Source organism: Microtus ochrogaster, unplaced genomic scaffold (genome assembly GCF_000317375.1).
Source record: "Microtus ochrogaster isolate Prairie Vole_2 unplaced genomic scaffold, MicOch1.0 UNK62, whole genome shotgun sequence".
Classification (NCBI taxonomy): domain Eukaryota; kingdom Metazoa; phylum Chordata; class Mammalia; order Rodentia; family Cricetidae; genus Microtus; species Microtus ochrogaster.
Window position 1 is genome coordinate 241,710 of NW_004949160.1, and position 20,121 is coordinate 261,830.

Consider the following 20,121-nt stretch of genomic DNA (forward strand, 5'->3'; position numbering starts at 1 on the left):
TGATATGCAAGATATTCGTCAGTATTGCTATAGGATAGGGTCATTTCAGGTTCCCTATCCTCAGCTGCCCAAGGAACTAACTGGGGACATCGACTTGGGCTCCTGGGAGCCAGTGTTATCACTCTCTTGTTTCTCTTTCTGACTTGCCTCACAGAAGACCTAAGAGGGCTTTGCTTTAGACTTTATGAAGCACTAGGCAAGCACCCTGCCATTAATCTATATTTCCTGTACAAGGTTTTTAGGTGTCTTAGTTACTTTTTTTATTGCCGTGATGAGACACTGTGATCAAGACAACTTATAAAAGACAGCATTTAATTGGGAACTCACAGTTTCAGAGGATAAGTCTGTGACTATCATTGTGGGGAGTGTCACAGCAAGCAGGAAAGTGCGCTGCTGGTGAAGTAACTGAACACTTAAATCTATCTGCAAGCTGGAGTCTGAAATAGAGCATAGGCCCAGCATGCGCTTTGGAAACCTCAATGTCCACCTCCTATGACACACCTCCTCCAACAAAGCCACACCCCAATCCTTCCCAAACAGTTCTACCAACCGTGAACCAAGTATTTGAGTATATTAGCCTATGGGTGGCGCTCTCTCTCTCTCTCTCTCTCTCTCTCTCTCTCTCTCTCTCTCTCATAAGGGGGACAGAGTTTCTACATAGCCCTGGCTGTCCTGCAATTCACTATGTAGATCAAACTAGCCTTGAACTCGTGTTGGGATTAAAGGCTTGTGACACCATGCCTGGCAAGGCCATTCTCACTCAGACCACCACAGCAGAGTTAGGACTTACATCCCAAAGCCCACACAGAAGTTTTAAAAATTCTCACATAGGGCAATTTTATCTGTTTCCCTTTCATTTATGTGGTGTGTGTGTGCTTGTGCATGCATGTGTGTATGTATGTATGTATGTCTGTGTGTTTGTGGGTGTGTGGGTCTTTATGTGTGTCTCTGTGGGATATTTGTTTATGTAGGTGAAGTGTTGGGGAGGCAGTCACTTTGTGTTGTCTGAGTTGGTTTCAGGCTTGTGGAATCAAGTGATTGATTCTCCTCCTTTGGCTGAGCTTACAGGCATGTGTCAGCAATTTGTCTGGATTCCTTATGATCTATGACTTGTTTTACTATTAAAAATGGCTGTCTCTTTCTCTCTCATCGGCTACTTTGACTGCATTTTCTTCTAATATACAGGTAAGTATAAAAATAGTCCATAATTTATCCATTTGTTTAGAAACTGATGTGGTATTCAATGAATTTCCCCCAAGATGGTTAACAGTTGTCTCCATAGAATGGTCTGGAACAATCTATATCTAATTTCTTAAGAAGTAAATCTAGGTGTCACATGCCTGTAATCCCAGTCCTTGGAAAGCAGATGCAGGGGTATAGTCAGTTCAGAGTCAGCCTGGTATACACACTGAGGTTCTATATCCACTCCTTTCCATCAGAAAAAGTCAAATGCAATACTGTTTTCCAGTTCCCTTGTAGAAACTAAAGGAGATGTGACTCTGAGCTTAGAATGTAATTCAGCATCCACCAAGTCTCCGTACAGCCAGGGAAGGTCACAGAGCCAATAGCTGCTTCTTTCAAGCTGGCCAAAATGGACATAGCCTAGAAGGCAAGGAGCTGCATGCCACCTTATGAAGGCACTGCACACAAGGTAATAATGTTCTCCTAGGTCCAAGGAGCTGTCTCAGTCAATAAAGTGCTAGACCTGAGTTTTGACCCCTAATACCCACACACAAAAGCCAGGAATGGTACAGTTCACTTCTGTAACCCTAGCACACAAGGCATGGAGACAAGCAGATCCTGAAGCTCACTGGCCAGCCAGTCTAGCCAACAAGGTGAGTGCTGTGTTCATTGAGAGACTCTGTCTCAAAAGAAGGTGGAAGCCAAATGTGGTGGCGCACGCCTTTGATCCCAGCTCTTGAGAGGCAGAGGCAGGAGGATCTCTATGAGTTCAAGGCCAGTCTGGTCTACAAAGTGAGTTCCAGGACAATCAGAACTACACAGAAAGACCCTGTCTCAGGGGGAGAGCAATGGAGGAAGATACCTGACAGTGACATCTGGCCTCCACAGGCATGTACACTCCCCAAAGAAAGCAAAAACAAAAATCTCAAGCAAAATAAAAAAAAAGAATTATCTTTTCTGGGGATGAGAAATTAGCTTAGCTACTAATGTGCTTGCCATGCAAGAATAAGGACTTGAGTTTAAGTCCCAACTTGATTTTAAAAAAAAAGATAGGCATGGTTGCACAGCCTTGTTAACCCTGTAATGGGGAAGTGGAGACAGGTAGATTCCTTGATTTCATTGGCCATCCATCCAAGCTGAATCAGTGAGTTCCAGATTCAGTAAGAGATCCTGTCTTAAAAAATATGATTGAGATTGATGGAGGAACATATCTCTTGTGTGCATATATATGTGTGTGTGTGTATGTGTGTATATATATATATATATAGACATATATATATGTTATCCTCTTATTTCTTGATATATACATGCACAAACACACAGATACACTTTACATGGATATATACACGTATATAATTTGCACACAAATAATAGTCTAGATATATTAGCATACAAAGTGCTGAAGACATCTTTTCAAACATGGGCATCATGTATAATTCCATCTGGGCACATGTGTACAAGTGTAGTCAAAGAGAGAAAAGCATGGGAAGAAGCAAAATGGATTATCTCTGGGATGTGTTATTTCTGGGATCATTTGTCATTCATTTCATATTTTCCTATGCAACTGGATGAAAAGTAATTTGGGCATGAAAAGAAATGACTAGGCATCAGTTGAATACACTCAGCAGAACTGATTAGTCTATAAATAGCATTTTCTGATGTCAATAGTATGTATCCAATAATTAAAGTCATGCATAGGAATGGTGCAATTATGGAAGAAGACAGAATGAGAGGCAAGAAAGGCCAGAAACCAGCAGACAGGCCAAGAAAAGGAGCCCAGTAAAAGCTTTTATGAAAAGATATTGCAATGGTAGAAAAAAACCCACAACCCATAAGTATTTGGTATCAGAATTATCCAAGAAAGAATAGAATTGTTAATAAAAATGACAGTAGTTAATCTCCCATATCTCAAAGAGCAAAAAGGACAGGAACTGAAAAGTGGCTTTGAATCCCATCATTGTAAGGCCACTGGTGCCTCTGGAGAGACCAGTTTCTATGGAGTGGTGGGAATAATGGACAACAAAGAGTGAACAGGACTTACTGCAGAGTGAAAAGAAACACGAGTTCAGAAACCAAGAGGGAGAGAAAAGAGCATTGAAATCTGAAAAGGCAGGGAGAAGATGGAGAAGGGGCAGGCCAGCAGGATGACTTGGGCCTTTGTTGAGTGTACTGCAGGCTTTTGTCTCTTAGGGAGGTGGGAAGGCAGAATGGTCATGTTCCAGGCTTTGGAGCCAGGCTGCTGACTTGCAGCACAAAGTTGGGAAGTCACTACTCAGGCTTTGGCTTCCGTGTTTGTGAAGTGCGTAGGAGAGCACACAGGACCCTGCCACTAAGCTTTCAGCACCAGCATGCCTGTAAGCTCTGGCCTTTTCCCTGGGTGATATCAACTGCTTCCTGTTAGCAGCCATGCCCAGAGTGTGATCTGGGGACCCTGAGGTTCCACAAGGCTCTTTCCTGGAGTCTGAGTGGTAAATAAATTCACAGTACAAAGGCGTGGTTAGCCTTTTCACACTCACTTCCTTCTATACGGTGGAGCTTCTTAGAGACACCACAAGCAGAACGGCACAGAGACCAGCATGGAAGCCCAGCTATAATTAATGAAGGTGGACATGGAAAAGTTTTTTTTTTTTTACAGTGTAAAAGAACCATTCTTTTAGTGTAGTTTCATTGCATTTTAAAGCTATAATTATTTTTATAAGATGTACTATTCATGTTAATATTTAATGGACAGATTTTTGTTATTTTAGATAAATGAAAACCAAATGTTTGAATTTTCGGTGTTTAAATTTTGATGTGGGAAATATTTGAAGTATATTTTCTGTGTAAATAAAGCTCCTGAAGATAACAATGATTTTTTTTTTCAACAGGGTCTCATAGAGTTCGGGCTGATTTTGAACTCACCAGGTAGCCAAGGATGACCTTGAGTTTCTGATTCTCCTGCCTCTACTACCCAAGTGCCAGGAGTATGAGCCTATCCTACCAGACTCTGTTGTGGAGTGCTGGAGATTGGCCCAGGGCTTCATATTTTACTGAGTATACTATAACCCCAGCCCAGTTTTTAAAGGCATGGAAAAGAAACTAATGCTAAGAGTTTTGAGAATAATTGCTCTGGAAACTGAATAAGACCTGGGAGAATTGAGAAATTTGTATGCCCTTTTCTAGCTAACGTAAGACCACTTGCTTTTCCTGAAGAAAATTACTTTTTCACAGTTCTAAATCTTTTGAAATGGCTTTACTAGATTTTATTTTAATTTATTCATTTTCTCTGTTTCTGTCTCTCTCTGAGAGAGAGAGAGAGAGAGAGAGAGAGAGAGAGAGAGAGAGAGAGAGAGAGAGAGAGAGAGAGATTGTGTAAGTCCGATGACAATTTGTGGAAGTTGGTTTTCTCTTTCCAAGATGTGGGTCCTGAGGATCAAACTCAGATTGTCAGTCTTGGATGCAAGTGTCTTTACCCGCTGAGCCATCTTGCAGGCCCCACTGTTCTGATTCTTCACTGAACTTTACCCAAATGCCTATCTTTCTTTAACTGTCAACGCTGCATGGTTTTAAGACACCAGTAATCTATCGTGCTGACTGAGAGTGATGTTTGTCCTTGGCCTTTCCTCTTAGAAGCTGCATGGAATCAACCACACTCAAACTCCCCTGTGACCTCTTTCTTGTTCTCTAACCGCAAACACAGCAATAGTTGCACTTTAATCTTAGCCAAAATGGGAGAACAAGTCTGTTTTCACCTCTTATCAAGCTTTGTAACCTGGGCTCTCAATCAACATTTCTTGCTCACAGTTTCACAAAGGATAAACTAAGGTGTTTTCTTTCTTGTCTTTCTTTCTGGCAAGCTCCTGTCTATCGTGGTCAGACTGTCTGAGCGACTGAGTGAGGAACATGATACTTGTTCTTCATGCCCGCATCTCTTGTACTCCCCCCGGGTAGAGAACTAAAAGGTTTTCTTTGCAGTAGCATTTTGACCAGATTCTAAGCCATAACATAAGCTTGTCTGCACCCTGTAAACACCCCACAATGGTCTACAGCAGTGCTTCTCAACCTTCCTAATGCTGTGACCCTTTAATACAGTTCTTCATGTTGTGGTGAACCCACCCATAAAATTATATTCATTGCTACTTCATAACTGTAACTTTGTGGCTGTTATGAACTATAAGGTAAACATTTCTTAAGATAGTGGTTTGTTGAGGGTTTGTGACCCTACAGTTTGAGAACCATTGATCTACAAGGTCTCTCTGATGTTCATTTGCAGCCTAAACCCTATAGTAATTCTGCAAGGTGTACTTTATCCCATTATATCAGTTATCGTTGTCTAAAATATTACTCACCAACACCCTGTTTTAGAAATGCTTAGTGGCTTGGATGCTTTTAACATGCATCTTGTCCAGGTAGCTGGGTCCTGCTCTGCTGTGGAAAGCCGGCTTGGCACCACCAGGAAACAGAGCTCCTGAGCAGCTCATGGACACATCACTTACTTCTACTGTACTCTGATTTTTTTTCTGTTTGGGGTCTTGCAGAAAATACAGTTGTAAAGAACTGGACAGAATCAGTGACTGTGTGGCCCTTTAGATAAAGAGGAGGGAGTCAGCAGTCCAGAGTCCAGGCTAATATTCCCTAGCAGGGCTGGCCAGGAAGTATAATCCCTCCTTAAACAGCCATCACCACAATGAATCCTCTATGAAAAGTAAGAATGGGATTAACACCACTCCTAAAAACGCAGATTTGAAGCTCCCTGTTGACACAATCACTGAACTATAGGGAACTATTCCAGAGAACAGCTGCATATCAGTAGGTTCCGTTTTATTGTTTTCTTAAAACATCACCAGATATGAACACAAGAGCTAGACAATCACTTTCCAAGGCTAGGGTTCCTGGAGAAGTACATTTAGTGCCTGTCTTGTGAAATCTTTTAGACTGTCATTCAGTTTTCCAGGTCTGTAAGTTCAGTAAAGAAACTTACAGGAAGTTACAGTTGGGTGCTCAACAGTCTAGAAAATTCTGCATTTACAAAAATATTTAGACACACCTCAAGACCATTTAAGGTTTCTATTAAAACAGAATTGAAGAATTACTATCTGCAAAGTTTTAAGCCTTACAGAAGTATGGTTTTATGTATTGAGGCTGTACTTGAATTTTTTATTTTTAATTGAAGAGGAATTCTGTTTCTCTGAGAATTTTACTTATGTGTCCAGGACATTATAGTTAATAAAATCAGGCAGGCAGTTTGTTGATCCCAGGCAGCATTTGTGACTGTTGAGCAAGTCTTCTTCGGCCATAGAAATGTGCTAACCTCCCCAGGACATTCATCTCAGTTCTTTGCTGACAGGACACTAGTTATCGTATAGCCTGCATGGGAGTGTGAGGTCTGCGGCTATTTTCAGCTCACCCTCTGGCTTGCTTTCTAACCTTGGGAAAATCACTTCTAGGCCCTGTGCCACCAATCTGCCATCTGTAAATCAGGGCTGGTTAGTGACCTTCCTCTGGCAGAGGCAGAGGAGTCATGACTTCCTGAGTTTGGTGATTAAGAACTTAAAGATGCTCCCTAACAGAACCGTATGCACATTTACTCTTCTGAACTTTTCTCACAGACCAGCCTTTTTGAACACTCGATACTTTTGGTCTAGTGTCACTTCTTCAGAGAACACAATGTGCTGAGGCATCCTAGCCTTTCAAACTAAGAGAGGGTGGGAATGAAGTTTTTCCACCTCATATGCTCATTTCTGCTTCTGTCTTTATCTAGGGTGCACTTGGACTCATTATTTACACTGGACTTTGAGTTTTGTGGATTTATTCCTGTATTGTTAGTCAATGGATAGGAATCAATATTATCCAAAACAAATAAGATGTTAAAGTCATATTTAAGACTGGTTATCTTAAAACACATCTGTATTATGCTATTTTCTTATCTTTGAGAAGCTACAACATCTCATCTTGCAGCCTAACTGAACTCATCCCAAACATTCAACCTGGATATCCACATCCTTTTCCATGATTACCAATACTTTTTATTTTAAAAAGCTTCTTTTTATTTAGGTGTATGTACGTATGCTACAAGTATATGGGTGTCTGAGGAGGCCAAAAATGTCACCAGATCCCCTGGAGCTGGAGTTAGATAGTTGTGAGCTGCCAGATGTGGGTACATTTATAAATGCTGAGCTATCTTTCCAGCCCCCAATTACTAATAGTTTCTGGGAGTATTCTCGTTTTTGTTGAGGGAGGGCAGGGTTTCATGCAGCGTAGGCTGTCCCAAAACTCACTATACAGCCAAGAATGACCCTGAACTTCTGGTCCTCCTGCCACTACCTCCCAAATGACAGGCTTACAAGGGTGCTCCAGACCCCCAAGAAGGATTATTTTCTTCCCTCTTTTCTACTTGAGCCTGTTTCCAGATGAGGTCTTTTTATTGTTCCAATGGCTTCAACTTCAGTTGATGTGGTATTTCCCTCTGTATGCTGTGATCACCATTAATGAATAAAAAAACTGCTTTGGACCTATAGCAGGGCAGAACTTAGGTAGGTAGGTGGTGCAGGACAATTGTCTATATTCTGTCAATTATGTTTTAAATAAACGCTGATTGTCCCATAGCCAGGCAGCAAGTATAGGCAGGACAACCAGACAGGAAGTAGACGCAGGTCAATGAGAACAGGAGAATTCTGGGAAGAGGGAAGCTCCTTCTGCAGTCCTGTCCACAGAAGCAAGATGTGACTACGCTGCTGAAAAAGGTACTAAGCCATGTGGCTGACACAGATAGAAATAATGGGCTAATGTAGGTTATAAGAGTGAATAAGAAGCCTGAGCTAATGGGCCAATCAGTTTTATAACTAATATAGACTTCTGTTTGAATTTTTTGGGACTTAACAATTGTGGGAATCGGGCAGAACGAAAACCTCAGACAATAGGCAGGGAAAACTAAACTGAATGCTGGGAGAAAGAAGGGCAGAGTCATAGAGAAGCCATGTAGCCCCACTGGAGACAGACACGCTGAAACTTTACCTGGTAAGTCACTGCCATGTGGTGATACACATATTAATGGAGATGGGTTAAATTAATATGTAAGGGTTAGTCAATAAGAAAATAGAGCCAATAGGCCAAGCAGTGATTTAATTAATACAATCTCTGTGTGATTATTTCAGGGCTGATCGATTGGGAACCAACAAGTGGCCTCCTTGCAACATTTAGTTTCTTCTGTGTTTTCAAAAAAAAATCCATTCACACAAAGTTTCACTGAAATTTTAAGGTTAAGGACGATAACTTTAAATTCATGTATTAGCCCTGATTTTTTTCTTTAGAACTGAGATTCCCCATTCTATCACCAATGATTTCCCATTAGCCCCTCAATCAATGCATAGCCAGACTCTCACTGTCCTCATCCCTCTAATCCCCTTCTTACTCAAAACCTACCTCAAGTTCTCACAGTGGTAAGTTTTTCATATATTGCTAGGACTTCCCATGCCCATACTGACATAGCCTCATTTGATACCCCAATGGCTTAGCAAGGGGTTTCCCCAGACAGATTTTGCCATAAGTGGAGTACTGCTGTCATGCTACTAAAACTTCCCCACACTATAGTGTATGCTTGTCTACATTTCCAAACTATTTTTTTTCTGTTATATTGAGACGGGGTTTCTCTGTGTAACCGTGACTGTCCTGGAACTCACTCTGTAGACCAGGCTGGCCTCGATCTCACAAAGATCCATCTGCCTCTGCCTCCCAAGTGCTGAGATTAAAAGAGTGTGCCATCACCACCCAGCCCAAACTAATTTTTATGTTTATTATTTTGTGTATACTTCATTAATGAATGTTGTCCATGCCATCTACTTTAATATATATCTTCTCAGTTATTAGATATGCAGGTTGTTTCTAGTTTTAGCTTGATTTGCATTACAAATAGTGCTGCTATAATTACTGTGTGAAAATAGATTTTTTTTTCATTTGAATTATTTTGAGTAGGTGTAGTCCCAAATATAGATCAGGTTAAAGTGAGTAATTTCACAGATCTTGTACTTTGCTACAGTAGTCTCAAAAATGGTTATTCCGCTAAATAATTTTATCAGTATGTGAACTAGTTCTTGTAAACCTCGCCTTGAACTCACAAAGATCCACCTGCCTTTGCCTCCCAAGTGCTGGGATTAAAGGCGTGCACCACTACCACCCGGCTACCAATGTTCTTTCTTATAATTTTCAGTTAGCATTACAGCAAGGTTAAAACTTTCTTCAAGGTTTATTTTCTTCTATAAATTCTTTGGTCCAGACCTTGACTCTTGTTCAGAGAATCGGAGTGTTCATTTCGTTTAAAAATTATACAATTCTTCCATTGAAATACCTAATTAAACAAATAGTAATATATTTTGAGTTGTGCAGCTATCACCACAGCCAACTGTAGAACAATTAATTGATCATTTTCCCTCAGAAAGCAAAAACCAACCCCTCAATACCAACCCCCACTCCCATATTCTAGTCGCAATCCTTTCTAGTCTTAAATAGCCACTAATCTTTCTATTTCTATAGTTGGGTCTATTTTGACACTTCTTATAAGTAGAATTACACAATAAGTGATTCTTATTGAATGACTTAGCACCCATATTGTTGCAATCAGACTTCAGGCCTTGCTATTATTGAATAATGTTCCACTATGGACATATTTGATTATCCATGCACTAGTCGATGGGTGTGTAAATCATCATCACTTTTTGTCATAATATTGCTATGCCTATTCAGTTGTTGTGGGGCATGTGTTGCCTTTGCTGTGTATATATGTAAGAGTGCAAATGCTGGCTCATCTGGCAACTCTTTAACTGCACTAACAATGATAGGAGTGGCTTGTAAAATAGCTATCCCATTTTACATCTTTATCATCAGTATATACCGGCATGTATCAGTTCCAATTTCTTCACATACAGGCTATATTTTTTTTTGTTTTTTCGAGACAGGGTTTCTCTGTGGCTTTGGAGCCTGTCCTGGAACTAGCTCTGTAGACCAGGCTGGTCTCGAACTCACAGAGATCTGCCTGCCTCTGCCTCCCGAGTGCTGGGATTAAAGGCGTGCGCCACCACTGCCCGGCACATACAGGCTATATTAACTGGCTAGAACTATCAAAACAAAATGCCACAGGCTGAGTGGCTTAAACATGGGAAATGTAACATGAAGGGGCCCTGCTTGTTTTTGGGGTTTTCTGTCCTGCCCTTTACCCCACAACTGTTTGGCCCTAAAGAAAATCACACATAGGTCTCCACAAATTATAAGCTGATTGGCCCATTAGCTCTAGCCTCTCACTGGCTAACTCTCACATCTTGATTAACCCATTTTTCTGATCTGTGTTAGCCATGTGGCTCAGTACCTTTTTTCAGTGGGGCAGATCACATTATGCTGCTTCGGTGATCTAGGCAGGAGTGGGAAGAATCAACTTCCTCCTTCCCAGGATTCTCCTGTTCTCATTACATCATTTCTACTTCCTGTCTGGTTTTCCAGCCTATATTTCCTGCCTGGTCAATCAGCATTTATTTAAAACATGATTGATTGACAGAATACAGACAATTCTCCCACACTAGGGAACGTCATTTTCTCACAGCTCTAGATGGTAGAAATTCAAAATTCAAGATGTTTGTCAGCAGATGACATGGTTTCATGTGTTTGTTTTAGCAGTGATCTCCCTGCAGTCCGGATGGCCTCACACTCGTTGCAATCCTGTCTCAGCCTCCCTAAAGTTGGGCTTACAAGTGTGCGCCACTGTGCCAACACTCACATCACATGGCCTTCTCTTTGTGTGCACATACGCCTATCTCTTCCTCCTCTCATATGGATGTCTGTCCTGTTGGGTTAGGACCCTGCCTTTATGATGTCATTTAACCTTAATTATCTCTCTTAAAGGACCTTTTCTCAAATACAGTCACATGGGGGCGTTAGAGCTTCAATATCCAATGTTAAAGGATACAATTCAGTCCATAACATTTGACACTTGTTACACTATTTTCTAAATTAAATACACGATGACATTGTTATCTGTTTGTTATATATATTTAAAATTATATGCATTGCACTGTAAGTGATACAGTTTTAATTTGCATTTGCTTGATGACTACTGTTTTGTTTTTTTTGGGGGGGGGGTCACTGTGGGAAAGAACCTGACAAACAATTCGAAAGAGAAAAGATTTGTTTTGGGTCATGATTTTTGAAGCTTCAATCCATGGTTCCTGGGCTCCATGTGCTGGGGTAGCACACCACAGCAGGAGGAGATTCTCCACCTCATGAGGCTAGGAAGCAGGAAAGAGGTAGGAAGGGGTTAGGGAAACACAACTTTCTTTTTTTTTTATTAATTTATTATGTATACAATATTCTGTCTGTCTGTATGCCTGCAGGCCAGAAGAGGGCACCAGACCCCATTACAGATGGTTGTGAGCCACCATGTGGTTGCTGGGAATTGAACTCAGGACCTTTGGAAGAGCAGGCAATGCTCTTAACCTCTGAGCCATCTCTCCAGCCCGAAACACAACTTTCTAAAACATCCTGGAGACTCAGTGCTTCTAACTAGGTACCCTCTTCCACAGTTGTACCATTTCCTGATTATTTAGACTTTTAATCTCTCAGTGCTTTAAGGAAGGACCTCATCAGTCAATCACATCTTCAATTTTCTCACATCTCCAATTTTCCCACTTCTGAAACACTGCTTCAATATTTGAGGACCTATAGGGCACATTTCATACTTAAACCATTAGCAGCTACTAATGTTAAACATATTTTTAAGTGCTTATTGGCATATGTATGTCTTCTGTAAAGAATTATCCCTTCATATCCTTTGCTCTGATTTATTTCTTTGTCATGTCATATATTATTTTTATTATAGGTAATATGTATTATAGATTACTGGGGGATTAACCATAGGAAACTTTTTCTAAATCTTGGGGGTAGTGATAGACTTTTAAAAATATATTTTAATTAATTCATGAGAATTTTATACATGCATAGAACGTTTTTTGATCTTATTCACCCCGAACTCCTCCCAACTCTTCCTAGATCCATATAGAACCTTTCCAACTTCTCCCAAGTTTGTGTCCTAATTTTTAAAATAATGACAAACTTTCTAAGAAAGATTAAAAACTAAAAACTCTAAAAAACATTTAAAAATCAATTAGTTTGACTAAGTGAAAATGAAAAGTCATTTGCCAAAACATAGCAAATTAAGCCAAAAAATAAGGTGTGTAAAAGACAAAAATTCATAACAATGGACTAATTATTTATTATACACACATCTACACAATACATATAAAATCTGCAATTTTAAAAAGGCCAACTAAAAAGAAAGATAAGCAAAGGTAATGAACAGACAGACCATTCATTATTATCCAGATAGTACTCTACATAAAGAGATGTATTGTGGGTAATGAGCAGACAGACAGCTCATTATCCAGATAGTACACTCCATAAAGAGATGTACTGTGGGCAGGGACAGCTCATAGTAAAGTGCTTGTCATGTACACACGAGGACCGGACCGAAAGGACCTGAATTTGATCCAGAGCACCCATTTAAAGAGTTGAGCATGGTGGCTCAGATTGGAATCCTGGTGCTGGGGGGCAGAGACAGGAGGGTCTCTGGGGCTTACTGGGCAGTCAGTCTAGCTGAATCAGCAAGCCCCAGGTCTGCTGAGAGAATTTGTGTCAAAAACTAGGTTGTCAGTTTCAGTGGGGTGATACCCACGGGTGAGCTGCACAAACATAAGTGAGAACCTGCACACATGTATACCCTCCCTCAAAAGTAAAAAATTAATAATAAAAACCTCAAAGCTATGTAGACTGCTTGATGCCTAGGTGGGAAAAGGCACCTGCTGCCAAGCCTTCACAAGCCGAGTTCAGCATGATGGAAGGCAAAAACTGACCCCAGCAAACTGATCTCTACACAAATGCTGTGGTACCTGTCCCAGTGTGCATGCATCTGTGAGAACACATGAAAGTAAATAAATTTAATTAAAACATTAGGATGTGATGACCCAGACACCCTAATATACTGATTTGTGTATGTTTGTGTGTTAGATTTCCTTTTCTGTGACAAAATCCCTGAAAAAAATCCCAGAGGGAAAGGTTTATTTTGGCTCATGATGTCAGAACTTCCAGTCCATGTTCACTTGCTCTGGCGGTCTTTGGCTCTGTGATGAGACAGGCAGCCATGGCTAGAGCAATTCACCTCATTGCCACTCTAATGCAAGGAGAAAGGAATCAGTCTTTGGAGGGCGGGGCTGTCATGATCTCCTACCTCTAAGTGTGCACTATGTTGGAAAGTTTCTAACATCACGTGCTGGAAGTCAGGCCTTCAACACGAGCTTGAGGGGGACATTTACAATCTTCAGCCATACCGAGCTAAAAAAGAAAAATAAGCAAAAGTAATGAGCAGACAGACAGTTGGTATACTACATAAAGACATTATTCTGGGCACGTCCATGCAAGCAAACATTCACACACATAAAAACAAATACATAATACATCTTTCAAAAATAACAAATGCCTGCCTGGTGGTGGTGGCCCACGCCTGTAATCCCAGTACTTGGGAGGCAGAGGCAGGTGGACCTCTGTGAGTTCGAGACCAGCTGGGCAGCAGAGTCTACAGTGTGAGTTCCAGGACAGCCAGAGCTCGTACACAGAGAAACCTTGTCTCAAAGAACTAAAACAAACCAAAACACAAATACCTGACCAAAACAAAACAAAACAAAACAAAACACCTTTGTTTGATTCACAGTTTGAGGGTCATGGTGGAGGTCAAAGCATCAGGAGCGTGCGGTCACACTGCTCCTTCACTCACGAAGCAGAGCCATGAATGCTGGTGTGCGGTTCCATTTCTCCTTTTCAGTCCATGACCCCTCTGCCTCACCCCCCCCCGCCGCCCTAGGGACAGTGTTGCCCACAGTCAGGATGGGCCGTAGTACCTACCTAGTCTAGAAACTTGCGCACAGATGTGTCCAGAGGTTTGTCTTCTGGGTGATTCTAGACCCTATCAGGTCGAGTATTAACCATCACGCAGTCAAGACCGATTTGTGTAAGAAGGAAAGCGCCCTCCAGATCAGAAGCACGTCTCTCATACAGACCTTTTCCTCTACTGGTCAGCTCTGCTCTGAAACCTCGCTGAAGCTTCGCTGAGCCCTGAGCGCCTGGAGAGACCAGGGGGCCGGGCCCCGCCCCAGGCTTCCCGCGCTCGATGCTTATTGGCTGCCTTGTTGGTGGGCGGTTCCCTGCACGGAGCTCAACGCCTAAGGACGCGGCAGAGGCGAGGGGAGGTGAGGCGGGCGCTCGGAACTGCGCGGACTGCGATGCCCAGGGCTGGCGTTCCCGCAGCGACGCCGAGCCCCACGTCCGGGGCCGCCGGGGCGCTGCAGGTGTCGGACTCCCTGAGGCGGTGAGCGCTCCCCTCGTCCCTCGTGCCCCTAGCCGCCTGCGCTAGGGCTCCAGGGGGCGGGCCGCCAGGCCCCCGTAACTGTCAGTCACTCCCTGGCTGCAGCACCGAGCGCTGGGCGTGTGGGAGGTGGCTGGCTGTCAGTTAAAAGCTAGGGACGTCACGGCCTGCGCCCTTGGCGACACCACCCCCTGTACAGCACAGGCTCTTGGCCCCAGGCGCGGCCACACTCCCTGACCAGTCTGGACCCGCTCCGCACGAAGATCTTGGTCTTGGTACTGAGAGGACAGGTGGAGGGGTGGCCTTGCAGCATCGGTGCAGCAAAATGGCCGGGATGAGCTTGGCTTTGAAAATCTTTCTCTTAAAAAAAAAAATGACACTTGCATAACTTGCGTAGCTCATCCCAAAATAGTTTTGATATCAAGACGGTAGAGGTTCGAATGTAAGATACATCTCCCCACCCCGAAAAGAGTAACTTTCTAGCTCTCTTACTTGGTTAGTAATTCTGTCATCAAAGAGAGTTGGGGGGGGGCTGCTGCGGAATCTCGGGGGGTGGAGCGCTTGCCTACTCGGCAAAGCTCCCTGAGTTCCATCCTCAGCACTTAAAAAAAATATTGAATGGGAAAAATCAAAGGAACCATGCACAGCTTTGGGGACGTTCATGAAAGGCGGTGTTTTTCCACCTGTGTGATTTCACCCACTGCCACTCACCCAGGTTTGGATTCTAAAAGTGTTAAATAGAGTTCCCCCACCCCATCCCTGCCGCCGGCAGAGGAAAGGTGGGCGGCACCTGGTAGTCGGAGTAGCTGACCGCCAGCTCAGCATAGGAGAGGCAGCGACTGTGCTAATCAGGGCAGAGACTGGCATGTTCCTTGAGTCACAAGGGACACCGTTTGCATGTATGCGTCATGGGCACTAAGTGGAAGCGACGGCTCCTGTGGTTCATCATTCTGGCTGGAATCTCCTTTGATTTTCTGGATGGAGCTGGCTGAATGAACGTTTGGAGTGATGAACTGCATTGCTCATACTCAATCCAGCTGGCTTGCAGTGCCCTCTTGCACGCTGCCAATCTTTGGGGGGTGTTTGTGTGAATTCTTGGGAATGGAGAGAATGACAGGCATTGTGGAGAAAGGGAGAGCTTTCGTGTTATGTCATCCTTGGCTCCAGTTTTTTGAGTCACGTTCTGGTGGCATTGTTTCAGTCTGCTTTGCCCTTTCTCGGGCCCCTGGGTTGGCTTGCGTGAAAAGGAGTACCAATTCTTACCCAGTACGTATTAGAGAAGGCCACTGCTGACATTAGGTGGCTTTTTGTTTGTTTGTGCTGTAACTTAATCTGAAGTCTTCAAAGACTGAGAGTAGTATGGACGTCTAAAATGAGTGCATATTGGAGATTGTGGAATAGTACAGTTACTGTTCTTATGAGGGAGGGAAGTTGGAATGGACAAACACTCGTTTTATTCAGGAAAAGGAAAAACTTTGAATGCACCCTTTTGAAACCAACATTGCTACACATAATTTGTTTGCAAAATCAAAGTGCTCTCTTTGGGGTAGTTTGAATGGGAATGGCCCCCGTAGCCTCAAGCATTTGCATGCTTAGCCCCAGGTGTTGAACTGTTTAGGAAGGATTACAAGATGTGGCTTTGTTGAAGGTGTATTGCCACTGGAAGTGGGCTCTGAGGTTCCAAAAGCCCACACAAGGTCCAGTCTCTTTATCTGTGCCTGCCGCCTGATGATCAGGTTGGAAAGCTTTCAGCTGCTGCCCTAGCACCATGCCTGAGTGCTTCCTGCCATGATGTTAATGGACTAACTTTGTAACTATAAGCAAGCCCACAATTAAATACTTTCTTTTCAAAGTTGTTTTGGTTATGGTGTCTCTTCACAGCAATAAAACAGTAACTAAGACACCTCCTAATTTATATTTTCTGTTCACCTTGATTTCTCATAGGCTTAAAGATCATGTTTTGCTGTCCCTACTTGTCAAGAATTTTGGTGTCTTACTACTTAAATTAAAGTATATTTTAGGAAGAGAGGTTATAAAAATGTAGCATTTCTTTACCTTTGCTTCTGAGAGTAGTTTATAGTGATCTGGAAAGCTTAGTAATGTTTACAAGAATAGAATGACTTAACCTTGGACTGAAGGGGCAATCCTACTCTACAAATCCTCAGACTGCATGCTCAGGCTGAATCCTCAGACTGAATTCTCAGACTTCAGGTGAGCTCCTCTCCTGCCTTATATTCCTCTCTCCACCCAGTCACATCCCTTCCTGTCTCCACCTCCATAGTGCTGGGATTTTAGGCCTGTGACTCTCAAGTGTTGGGATTAAAGGTGTGAGATACCACCACCTGGTTCTGTTTCTCTTTTAGACTGGAGCAATTTCACGAAGCCCAGGGTGACCTTGAACTCAACAGAGATTCACCTGCCAGTCTCTGAGTGCTGGGATTAAAGGTGTGTGTCACCACTGCCTGGCCTCTTTGGCTAACTAGTGGTTTAGCTCTGCACTCTCTTATCTTCAGGCAAGGTTTATTTGTTAGATTACAAACAAAATATCACGACAGCTGGCAGATTTCTGAGTTCAAGGCCAGCATGGTCTACAGACTGAGGAGTTCCAGAACAACAGGAATACACAGAGAAACCATCTCAAAAACAAACAAACAAACAAAATGCTGCTGAGAGGTGGTGGGTGGCTCACGCATTTGGGAGGCAGAGGCCAGAGGATCTCTGTGAGTTCAAGGCCAGCCCAATCTATACAGTGAGTTCCACGACAACCAGAATTACGTAGTGATACCCCTTTTCAATATACGTACAAAATAAAAGGGCTGAAGAGATGGTTCAGTGGTTAAACGCATTGACTGTTCTTCCAGAAGCCCTAGATTCAATTCCCAGCACCCACATGGAAATTCACTACTGTCTGTACTCTAGTTCCAGGTGATCCAACACCCTAATGCTAATGTACATGAATTTTTTTAAAAAAATTAAAGTTTAAAAAAGAATATATTAAGTTGTATAGTTCTTAAATGTGTACTATGATTTGCAAGCTGTATCTCATCCAAAATAATTTTAAATGTCAGAATAATCACTAGAATGCAACATTTGCACTTTGTTCTCCAAATACTAAATTTGAAGTCTCATATTTTTGGTAATGTATCATCTTTCATTAAAAAAAATTGCAAAAATACAAAGTAGTAAAAATACCTAGTTGATCTAGTTCCGTTGCTGTTCCTATAATAAACACTCTGACCAAAAAATAACTTGGGGAGAAAAGGATTTATTTGGCTTACACTTCCAGGTAATTGTCTTTGAAGAAAGTCAGAGCAGGAGCTCAAGGCAGGATCTATGGAGGAGCAATGATTGCTGTCTTGCTTTCTAGCTAGCTCAAAGGCTCATGCATAGTTAGCTTTCTCAAATAATCCAGACCTCCTGCCTAGGGATGAGACCACCCTTAGCAGACTGGGCCTCTCACATCAATTAATAATCAAGACAATCCCTCACCGACGTGCCCATTGACAAATCTGATCGAGGCAGTTCCTCAATTGAGGCGTTCCTGTCAGAGGGCTGTAAGATTAACAATTAAAGCTAGTTAGGACACTAATGCTTTCGGTACTCAATTTTGAAGGTTCATTATTATTATTTCTACAGTTGCCTTCAGCTTGCTTTCACCCACAGCTACATGTTCAGCTTTCAATTTTGGCATGCTAATAGTATGAAATGTGAAATTTTAGGGGTGAGTGGGTGGAAAGTCTGATAGGTTGTATTAAGATTTGAAATTTTCTCCATTTGAAATGTTAGTACCTCCAGAGATTCAGTGTTTGGTTAAATGAGAAACTCATTTAGATTTTCTATCATTATGACTAGATAAATATGATTAGCTTTAGAGCCAAATGATAAATTGAAACTGCTTCTTTTGTTCATTTAAGTTTCCATCGTTCTTTGAATTTCTCTTCCAAATGTTTTAATGCCACCAAATAGGCCAGACAAATGCAGGGCTCTGTCGGTTTCATTTTTTAAAAGACTGCTTCTTCATGTCTCCCATTTTTACACTCTTGTCTGCTCTTTCAGGACAAATATCTTTAAAGAGGTAAGAAAATAGATTTGCACAATAGAGCAGCATGGAAAGAAGTCATCAGAGCAAGAGCTCTAAGAAGTCAAAACTGGAATTAAAATGGAATTCTGAATGAAAAGACCAGAAAATAATGTTGTCTAGCTTTAAAGTATAGCCGTAGCTCTGAGTTTTTCTTATTTAAAATTTATTTATTTTTGTTTTATGTGTATAAGTGTTTTATCTATGCTTCTCTAAATGTACCACATACATGCAGTGCCTACAGAAGCCAGAAGAGAGCATCAGATCTCCTGGAACTGGAGTTCCAGACTATTGTGAGCTGCAGGTTGGTGTTGGGAATTGAGCTAGGTTGTTCTATAAAGACAGTGAATTTTTTTTTCTACTGAACTGTCTCTACAGCCTGAGGAATTGTTTGACTGCTGAGGACGGAGCAACAGCTGCTAAAAGACAGATAATTATGAATGCTGTTGGATTAATCTAACTTATATATTTTGGAAATATATTTTGACTTCAAAATTAAGTCAAAAGATATGTTACTTTGGAGAAAAGGTTTTACTTTTGTTTCCATTGGAAATAAGGTTTGATCAAGGAAGACCCCTTGAGAAGTCTGCAATGGGAATGAATGGCCAAGATGATCTACCAATTCAGACTACCCTGTTGCAGTTTTTCTGATTTCTGCATCCAGAAGAGCTTTAAGGCTGCTGGCTGAGATGATCAAGCCTCACACAATACTCCAGTTAGGACTTGACCATAATCCTAAATATTCTTTGGGTCCCCATAAGATTATCAGCACCCCCAATCATCAAGAAGTAGCCTAGAAAATTGCACCTACATTCCCAAAAAATGGATTATGAATGTTTGTCATTGTTTAGCATGTTGGTTACAAGTTATTATGAATAAATGGTCAGAAAAAAAAGCTAAATAAAGGAGATTAGATTCAGGGGTTTTGTTTTTGAAAAGAAAAAAGGGAAATGCTGTGGGATAATGTTCTTGCACACTGTAAAGATTTGTCAGTAATATTAGTTTAATAAAACACTGATTGACGAGTAGCCAGACAGGAAGTATAGGTGGGGCGACCAGACTAGGAGAATTCTGGGAAGAGGAAAGGCAGAGTATGCCTCACTGAAAAAAAAGGTATCAAGCCATGTGACTAAGAATTATGGGTTAATTTAAGATGTAAAAGCTAGTTAATAATAAGCCTGAAGTGATAGCTCAAACAATTAATTTATATTTAATATAAGCCTTTGTATGTTTCTTTGGGACTGAATGGCTGTGGGACCAGGCAGGTCAGGAACTTCTGTCTAGCCACATTTGAACATTTTTTTAACCTCAGTTTAGCTTTGATGATTGGCTTGAAGCTCTGTAGTGTTTCATTTACATTACATCCCATCTAAATACTGAAGATATTTCTTTTTTTTCTCTTTCTTTCTTTCTTTCTTTCTTTCTTTCTTTCTTTCTTTCTTCCTTCTTCCCTCCCTCCCTCCCTCCCTCCCTCCCTCCCTCTCTC

General features: G+C 41.8%; 1 protein-coding gene across 6 annotated transcripts in view; it reads left to right on the plus strand.

The window, feature by feature from the left end:
- Nucleotides 1-14,406: 14,406 nt before the first annotated feature.
- The window catches only part of Znf638 (zinc finger protein 638), a 142,326-nt gene continuing 136,611 nt past the window's right edge, over nucleotides 14,407-20,121 (plus strand). For 3 of the 6 annotated variants that reach the window (XM_026777398.1, XM_026777399.1, XM_026777401.1), the window contains exon 1: nucleotides 14,407-14,560. In XM_026777398.1, the coding sequence (XP_026633199.1) occupies nucleotides 14,475-14,560 (86 nt within the window). In that variant the 5' untranslated portion in view covers nucleotides 14,407-14,474. The remainder of the gene's footprint in view (nucleotides 14,561-20,121) is intronic. The other 3 variants (XM_026777402.1, XM_026777400.1, XM_026777403.1) reach the window with 3 other exon arrangements.